This window comes from Corvus moneduloides, chromosome 16 (assembly GCF_009650955.1).
Source record: "Corvus moneduloides isolate bCorMon1 chromosome 16, bCorMon1.pri, whole genome shotgun sequence".
Taxonomy (NCBI): Eukaryota; Metazoa; Chordata; class Aves; order Passeriformes; family Corvidae; genus Corvus; species Corvus moneduloides.
This window is the reverse complement of record NC_045491.1, coordinates 11,173,992-11,183,724: the sequence shown is the minus strand read 5'-3', so window position 1 is coordinate 11,183,724 and position 9,733 is coordinate 11,173,992. Positions and strand designations below refer to the sequence as shown.

The following is a 9,733-nucleotide window of genomic DNA, read 5'->3' as shown; positions in this document are numbered from 1 at the left end:
GCGGTGCTTCTGATTGGGGGCGGCTGGGAAGCTCTTAGCTGCTGATTGGGCGCCTGCCTGTGGCCCCGCCCTCACGCGCCTTTCCCTTCAGCGGGCCGGAGCCCGTCCTAGCCGGTGTGCCGGTGGTACCGTGTGACCGGTTGTACAGACACCGGTGCGACCGGGGCCGGGGCCGCCACCACCCGGGGCCGCCGCTCCGGGTAGCGGGACGCCGCGGCCCTTTAAGGCTCCTGCTGGTTCTCCCGGAAGCCGCGTGACGTTGGCAGATCGCGGGATTCCTGGCGCCCAGTGGCGTCACGCCTGGCGGAGGCGGCACTGCGCGTGAGCTGGGGGGGCGGAGCTGCCGCCGCGCCTCGCGCCGTGCGCGCGCCCCAGTGCCCTGAGGGCCGTCAGGCAGCGGGGCCGCGCTTAGCCGACAGGAGCGCGTGTGAGCCCCGGGGCTTGCGGTGATCTGGGGTTCCTCATGTCGGAACGCACAAAATGGAAACGCCTTTGCCCGATAAAAGCCCCTGAGTGAGCACGAGGCCGAAGGGGTGCTGTGCCGTCCTTAATCGACGGCCGAGGCCAGTCTGACTAGCGGCAGGTGCAGGCGGGGACACTTTCCCTGGGACAGGCAGTAAAACCCCTGGCCGGACGGGGACACCATCCCAGGAACAGGCAGTAGCACCGTCCGTTGGCCGGGCAGGTGGCACACCCCCTGCCCGCGGAACGGCCAGGTTGGAGCTCTCTTGAGTGCTCTCTCAAATGAGAGGAATTGGGTTTTCTCTTCTCGGACAGTGGACATAATTGTGTTCTGATAACATCATGACGATCATGGTGAAGGGTCTGGAGGGGAAGCCGTTTGAGGAGTACGTGAGGTTACTTGGCTTGTTCAGCCTGGAGGAGACTGAAGTCAGACATCGTTGTGGTCTTGCAGCTTCCTCATGAGGGCCAGTGGAGGGGCTGACACTGATCTCTGCTCTGGTGACCAGTGACAGGACCCGAGGGAATGGCAGAAGTTGTGTTAGCGGAGGTTTAGATTGGATATAAGGAAAAGGTTCCCCAGAGGGTGGTCAGACACTGAACAGGCTCCCCACGGAAGTGATCAAAGCACCAAGCCTGACAGAGCTCAAGGAATGTTTGGACAGGGCTCTCAGGCACGTGGTGGGATTCTTGGGGCTGTCCTGTGTAGGACCAGGAGTTGGACTCAATTATTTTTATGGGTCCTTTACAACTAAGGATTTTCTGATCCTGTTTATCTTTTTTCAGCAGCATTAGTGATGGCAATGTCAATAGTGCAGTTGATCAGTCTTGCACAGATACCCCCACTAACTGATGTTAGCTGTATGGTAGGACTGCATAAAGAAAAGTTTTAGAAGTTTTAACCAGAACAGTATGAAGATTAAACTACCACTAATCAAGACTGGAAGAAATGCAGTAGTTTATCTGGCGAAGTGATACTGATGGAATGTTTCTTGACCTGGTAAGGCCTAAAACATTAATTATTAATAAATAATGTATTAAACATTGTTCCAGTCTAATTACCCTATAGGGACTGTCTAAATTGTTGAAGCTTTGCCTTGAGGCTTTTCCCAATTCCAAAGGGTGAATTACCTCCCCCTGATCTCAGCCCTTGTGATTCTTGAGACTAAGTGTGACAATTCAATCACAGCAGTCAGATATTAACAGTTAGTGCCTAAGTGTATGATATGGCATTTAACAGATCCCTAGGAGTCACTGTGAAATTGGGCCTTTGCTTACCACAGGATCTAAAGGGACATGAGAGAAACAGAAAAAAAGATCATGCATAGAATAACAGTTACATTCGTGGATCATAAACCATGAAATAGACCATAAAAATGGTAAGATAGCTTATCCAATTCCAAACTACAATTGTTTGAACACTAAGCAGCTTAAGAAAGCAAGCAGTATGATCATTCTCATCCAGAACAACAAGCCACTGCTGAGGTAAAACCTTTTGGCTGGTAGTAACACAGTAAAAATATTAATCTTAGCCATTAATCCTTTTGATTTATAGGTATTACATAAATCATGTTGCTGGTTTTTCCAAGCCTGCTGTTAGGATTTGCTGCATACTGTTCACCTGGAGAGAATGGCCTGTTGGGAATTCCTGACTACTTTGGAAATACTTCAGATGTAATACAGACTGAAAATGTGAGCCTGAAATTCCCATCAGGTAAAGTTAAATTACTAAAATATCTATACAAATACCCTGCCTTTCAAACTGTTAGAAAAAAAAAAAAAATTTTGGGTTAGAATTAGGAGGTTGTTGAACAAGCTTTTGACTTTAAAAGTTACATTCCTATAAAATCTGGAATAAGTTTATGAAACAAAACAAGCAAAGGGACTTCTCTTGAACTCTAAACAAACTTTTGGAGAGGAGACAAAACCAGTCTGACTTTTCATAATTCAAATATTATAAAGTAAATTGCTTTGGAACCCATATTTATTATGTGCTCACTGATCAAGAGTGAATGACAGTTCCAGATGAGTGGAAGACAAGTAAGTTTTTCCAGTGCAGTCCTTAATCTGCAGTCTCTGAAGTCCTTATCATGCAACACTTTCTGACATGAGGATTACAGCTCACTGGAATTTCTGATGTGAATGAATTATTTCTGTGTGGAGATAATTTGAGGAATGTACTCCCTTCAAAACTGTTTTGATTTTGCTGTTTCAATTTTTTTTTCAATTTGAATCAAGTTCTTGATCTTTCCCAGAATTTCTCAGAATTCCATAATAAATATGGATGATGACGTTGCTCTCTTTCCTCAAACAGTCGTTACGGAATATATGGTTATTCCAACTCTGCATGTGTCATGGGAAGGAAAAAAAATCTTTCAATCTAAATTGAATAATTTAACCATGAAATTTAAATTTTTTTCTTTTAAATATCTGTAAAAAGAGCCAGTTGTAGTCAGACAGGAATTTGTTATAACTACTACCCAAGGAAATACTCCACAACAAAGAATGTATACATTCTATAAAATTTCACCAAGACAGAGCTTTATACGAAACAAGAGTATGAAAAGGGGAACTTTGGTGAAGGTGTGCTTGGGGTATTGACCTGAATTAATCAAGCTGCAATACTTAAACCATATTAGAACTTTATGAGAAGAGAAACCTGCAAAATTAAACTAACTAAATTAGAGTACGAACAATTCTTTTCCAAAGGTGACTTAACCAGAATACTGCTCTTTAGTCAAAGTAATCATGTGTAAATTAAATATAGTCTAATGTAATCCATTCTAAAAGTCAATTTGCAGTTGGTGGCTATTGTTCAATTTGCTGCCACTGCTTGACACAGCTCGTTTGCTTAAGATGCCCAGAGGTGAGTGAACATTTCTCTGGCCACAACAGGAAGATCTAGGGCACATTCTTGCAGCTCGCCAGCGTATGGAGGAGGACTCTCACTGAAGGTATTGCCGGTATTAGGTTTTGTTTCTGCTTTTTTGTTGGTAGTGATGGATTCTTAATATCTCTGTGATAAAACATTGATTGTTGCATGCAAGTTATTCTCTTTGTGGTATTTTATTTGTTGTCATGTGATACCATGCTTTTGAAAACCCTGACCCACTGCATCACTGAAACAGCAAAAGCTTTTCCTTTTTAAATGCTGATGAAATTGTACATTATAATTTCCACCACCTACTGGTCAAATTATGGGTTTGAGCCATGAAAATAGGATGACTTTTACTTTAGCAGCAACTACACGAGTCTGTACATTTTTTTTAATCCATGCAAGAAAAAATATCCTATAGTAGACAACACTTACCTCTGTATGAATGAAGAGATTGTGGCGGGGTTTTTTACTTTTTTGCTTATTCTTTCTTAAACATCTATATATTATAACTTGGTTACTGTCAGACCTGAGCTAAATAGTGTATCAGTATCTTCCAACTACACATATGGGATGTTGCAAAGCTGTATTTGTGACTTGTCACTCTAACAACCATTGAAGTTCAGTTGCTTTTTGCATACCATTCTTGCCCTGGCAGAGACGTGATTTCTGCTATCGCTGAGAGACTGACCGTGGTGGAGGGGGAGCAGAGTATTTGACAACAGCCAAAGGGCAAGTTAAACTGTAACTCACATACTCTGAGCCCGAGGTTACCTATGAACCGTTAGTTTCCTTGAGAAACTATTTAGCAGTTTTAAAATTAAGATTTCTTGCATGTTAAAATTTTATTGGAATTGGTGGAAAGCAGTGAAAATTGTGGGTTTTTACAATAGATAATATTTTGGATTGATTTCAATGTCTCAATCGTAATCTGCGGCAAAAATTAAACCCTCGTAAGCAGCATTCCGTAGCGCCTCGCCGTGGAGTATCTCGCTCGATCCAAGGGGAATTTCGCTGCCACGAGCCAGCAGGGGGCGCGAGTCCCTCCCGGGGCGTGTCTGACCCGGCCCGCGGCAGGCGAGGAACAAGGATTCCTCTGGCTTGGAAGGCGCAACGTTAGAAAGGATTGCTTGAATTAAAAAAAAAAGTAAAAAAAAAAAAGTCAAGCCATTTCGGTGCAATGTTTGAGCACACAGACACCAGACATATTAAGCGGGGCTAAACTGGATTGTGGTCCTGCCAGCCACCATCAGGAGCATTAGCTTCAGGCCTCAGGATAGCCTCAGAGGAGAGTCATGAGTAAAATACGTTGCATTGCGACAAAGTCATGGATGACTGCTCTAATGAGGATGTGAACAGAAAAAACACAAAACCATTTTTCAAATGGTTAGATTGATTAGAGGTATTCTGTTAGCCAGAAGAAGGAAACAAGAAGGGGCATGGGGTAATGCCAGTCTCTGTGTTTAACCTTTAACCTTTAACTGTTGTGACAGTTATAATGGGTAGGTGGATCCATGTTTTTTTCCCCAGCTAGCTTTAGTCCCTGAGGTATCTAAGTTACTCAAACCTCTCAGTATGTTTGGCAACAAATCAAACTGCACCATCTCACTTTCGCAGGGGGAAGGATAAGAGACAAAATCGTTAGGCTGAGGGTGATGTTACAGCTTAGACTGTCTCCTGATGGTGACACACACACTTTTACAGGAAGAGTGGCAAAACTGAAGCCATTCCTGAAAATGTCTCTAGAGCAAATACCCAAACCCTCTCTTCAAGCATGCTGTTCTAAAAATGCTGTAGTTAATTTTTTAATCATTACAATCAAGGTGCCTGCCTAAGGTAGCCTTCCTAAGCATTAGTTGTCCAACGTATGTAAAACTTTGCAAATAAAGCTTTTTGCTGGACTAGGAAATTCAAAATTCGTTTGCAGAGCCACACACACACAGAGCTTTGAAAATGTGGTTTAAAAATGAAATGGAAGATTCTGTATTAATTCAAACAAGGAATACTAAAGAGTAAATTTGAGAGGCTGATACAAATAAAAGGTCTGTTCTGCAGGCTCTTAGTAGATTAAATTCAGTTTTTCACTTTACTGAGCCTTGACACTGCATACTCTTAAGATTTGTACATTTTTTAAGGTGCTTTACTATTTGCTTAAGAGAGTTATACATTTGCAAATTTTCTTACTATTGGAGAAATGCATCTGTGTGGACAAAAAGGCTATATTTCAATAGGAATCATATATACATTGCTTCAATTCTTGATTTAACAATAACTTACCCCTATCCTACCTGATTATAGGTAATGAGCCGTCAGAAGTTCAGATAGTTGTGTGAGCAGTTCTCACTTCATGTCCAGTGAGATAAGGACCCTTTCTGAAAGGGCAGGATCTGTCTTGAAAAACGAGATACTGCTTTATTTGTATCAAGATACTTCAGGGATTCAAGGGAAGCACATAATGAAGTTTTTAGTTTGTCAACTCTTCTTTCAGAGACACTTTTCATTTTGTTAATATTACGTCTTTCCATTTCTCAAAAAAAAAAAAAAACTAGAATTTTTCCTACCCTTTAAAAATAACCCTTTTTTTCCTTGTTATTTATTATGGTTGGGAATGATTAAATGTAGCAATCTATGTCCTATGCTATTAGATTATTTTATTCTATTCCGTTTTCTCAGAACTGCTGTTTTATTTGTATGTAATAAACAGGCTTTGGAGATTAAGGTGAGGAAAATTACACCTATTTTTCTGACCTGTTTGCTAATATAATATTTACCTCACTGTTGTAACTAGCTAACCCATTATCATGAGCTTCAGCTGTTTACATCACATCTCAATTTTTTCATTTGCTTTTCTGTAACTGTGGCTGCACTGACTAATTTAGCAACATAAGGTGTGTCTGAGTACTTCCTTTGGAAGACAGAAACTATCACTGTATCCACTGCTAGCATGAAACCCAGGAAGTGTTTTATTAAATCCATAATGCTCATTGTAGCTGTACTTTAGAGCTATGTATTACCTTCAATATCTTGATTTTTCACCTGACATTGCCCATATTTGCTCTGCTTTCCATTTAGAGGTTGATTACAACAGGTCTTTAATGCTAGAGAACTCTGCTGTAACTGCAACGATGGAATAGGGGTAAAGTGAATTGATCTTTTTTCTATTACAGGTTATATATGAGGTTTAAATCTGCCCATAAAGAAGATGGGGGAGGGGAAAACAATGGTTTGTAGTCTAATTCAGTTAAAGATCGGTGCTTTGCCAAGTAACACAGCAGAACTGAGGAATACCTCTCTCCACAGGGAGTTTCCTGCCAGAATAGCAAAAAATCCTTTCTTTGTTTTTTAGCTTTACCAAGATCTAGAAGGTCTCAATCCCTTGATAATGTCAAAGGCAAATTAGTGTGACTTTTAGGAGTGTATATTTAGTACGAGCTGTCTGGGAGAGACCAAAGAGGAAGGTGTGTGCTGGTGCTGCTGACTTTGCACATGCTCATGCCCATGTGCAAGCAGACTCATCCAAATGAAGCCCTTTTGGAAAGCAAATGTTGTGTAGCTGTTGAATGCTCAGCCCCAGTGCACGTTTCAGGGGTTAACTTTGGAATGGCTTTAGTCCAAACACAGGTTGAATGTCGTGGTTGGAGCACATCTTCCTGTTTTATTCCCCAAAGGAATTCCATGCTCTGAGACAGCTCTATCAAATGAACCAAAGCACAGTACATGGGGGCAATCAGTTTGGGTCACTTTTGAGCCAGAATGAAGTGCTAAATCAAACACACACTTGGTGAGTTAGATTGCTCTGAGCAGTAATGATCTCTCTAAAGCAAGTTTTGCAGGAGACTGCTGAGGGTTGCTAACAATCCTCTTGAAGCTGGCAATCAGATTATCCTTTTTGTAGGTGAGCTAAGTAGGTTAAACATCTTCAAAGCCTCTAAACTGTATCTCTCATATCCTGAAAGCTATTAACACATCAGCACTGAGTCTGCTTCCCTGCAGTCTTAGGTCAAAGGGGCTAAATGTTACACCTTTCTGCCTTGCTTAATCATATCCATGTGACTAAAACAGAAATTCCCCAATGATCTTATTGGCTCTTATGAATTCTCAACTCTCTCCATGTATTATGGAAGAAGCTCAGGCCCTTCATATAGAGAATGTCACCATGACGCTCAGTTATAGACCAATACCCTAATTCCAGCAAACAGGATAAGCCTTTATTCATCAGCTTATCTTAACTGTCATACTTATTCCAAAAGGTCAAGAAGTCATCCAAAATGCAGGTTTACAAGCACTAGTAAAAATGGCAAAGTGTCTCCAAGCTGTCTGAGTATAAAAACATACTTAAGGAATTCTTCACATTCACCTCTGACACTTTGCAAGCAATTGCAGTTTCAAATCCCTAACAGTAATGTTTGCTTTTGTTTTCTGTCACTCTGCTTCATGTTGCGAAAATACTGAAAAAAAATTAATGTCTCCTGAAATGCAGTGAAACAAAAGCTATGTTACAAAGCTAACAATTTTATATATGCGCTGAATAATTCTTAATTTAAATAAAACTTTAAATAAAGAGTGGCCAGACTTGACTAGGGTCTTTCAAAGAAAATACCTCTGCAGAAACACAAGGAGAATGAAGTTAGCTGACACATTTGATGTACTTACTAATGGTTTTGTATTGTTGAGCATCAAACTGATAAGAGCTGGTTTTGTTTTCTTTAAAATCATTACTGAAATACAGGATTCAAAATACATCTTCTTCAGAGGGCAGGGGAGAAAATAGTCTTCCCATCCTCCTAAACCACTCACACTTTTCCAAATAAGATTTCTTTGTAGAATTCACCCTTCATTCCTTCCTGGCAATCTTCATTTCCATTCTTGACTTTTCTTGGGCAAGTGTTTTCAAATACAAAAAGGGTAAAGAGTATTTTAATTGTTGTTTGTCAAACTAGAAGGATTAGCATTTTAAGGAAATCATACAAGTAGAGCAGGAAAGCATGAGAATTGTTTGAATGCATCCCTAAAGCAACCTGTGCTAGTGGAATGTGTCCCTGCCTGTGACAGAGGGAGTTGGAACAAGATAATCTTTAAGGTTCCTTCCAACCCAAACCATTCCATGACCCTGTGAATGCTGCCATAGATACCCTAGGAAAGTATTTTCTGTAAAGAATTGTATATTGCACCCCTCTGTCCATTCAAACCAATATGACCCTAAAATTATAAAATCTCAGGCTAAAATTGATTTGCCATATAAGCAACACAATGCGTGGAAATTAGTGATTCCTCAAAGAATTATTCTGAAGAAATTAATATATCTAAAAACAAGGTTAGCACATTTTCTTATTCCTTGAAAGAGTCAGTATTCCTTAGTAAGCACACTGCTCAAGACTTTTGGGAAGCAAGTGTGAACTACTGTGTTAGCACTGCCTAATTTAGTAGTGCTGACATAACTGCAGCTGTGAGCTGGATTGGAAGCATCCAGGTATAGACAGATTACTCCTACAAACAGGCAATTTCAGAAGTGAAGAGAGTTTCATGACAGTGGACTAACAGACTAACACAGTATCCTTAGTTTCATGGAGTTCTAATTCTGAAGTATGGAAGAGAATCCAGAAGAATAGGAAGTTTACGGTAGCAATTACAAATAATAGCACGAATGGAGCAGCAAGACCTTTCGCAAGTCCACACAGCTATTGCAAGGTAGGACATAGATACATGGAGTAATGTTTTTAGGAAACAATTGCAATTGCAACAGAATTGCACTGCCATTAAGATTGAAGTTGCTACAACAGGCAGAGTCCTGCTGTTTCTCATACTTCACTCTAAACAACTTTTCACTTTTTTCATGCTTTTACAATCTGTTTTATAAATCTTTTTTCTACGTTGTTAGAAACAACGTAGGCTTCCACAAAATTTGAAGTTTGAGTTTGTGTGCTGTAAGACTCAAAACAAACCTTGGATGGTTGAGGTTTTAACTTGAATGCTGCACTCTCAAATGTGGCATCCCACCCATTGGCTGCATACAAAAGGAGGTTTTTAATTGAAAGGAGAGTTAACATTCTTCCAAACCTCAGTCTGGAGCATGTATAATTATACTAAAGCATTGTTAGAAGCTATTTTAAAAGGAAATGTTGCCTGCCTTCTGAGATTTTTCTATATACATGTAGTCTGGGCATGTCAGCCTTTCCTTAAAACCACAACGTTGTTATTCTTGATCAATAAGCAGCAGTAGCACACTGTAGCACAGAAAATGACAAGCAACTGTGCTCTTCAAATTTGCACCTTACCACTGACTTTGTAGAGAGCTTCAGTTATCCTGGGTCTCACTACTTAAATTTGTAAAATGGGACTTATGCAACTGTGATTACTATTTTCTTTAAAAATGTATTTTCTTCTGTAAACTGCTGA

General features: G+C 40.5%; 1 protein-coding gene across 2 annotated transcripts in view; it reads left to right on the top strand.

The window, feature by feature from the left end:
• The first annotated feature begins 342 nt into the window (after positions 1–342).
• PLA2G10 (phospholipase A2 group X) overlaps positions 343–9,733 on the top strand; it is a 29,656-nt gene continuing 20,265 nt past the window's right edge. Inside the window, exons 1-3 of one of the 2 annotated variants that reach the window (XM_032125669.1) lie at positions 343–427; positions 1,252–1,462; positions 2,052–2,176. In XM_032125669.1, the coding sequence (XP_031981560.1) occupies positions 1,443–1,462; positions 2,052–2,176 (145 nt within the window). In that variant the 5' untranslated portion in view covers positions 343–427; positions 1,252–1,442. Of the gene's footprint in view, positions 428–1,251; positions 1,463–2,017; positions 2,177–9,733 lie in introns of both variants that reach the window. The other variant, XM_032125668.1, reaches the window with a different exon arrangement.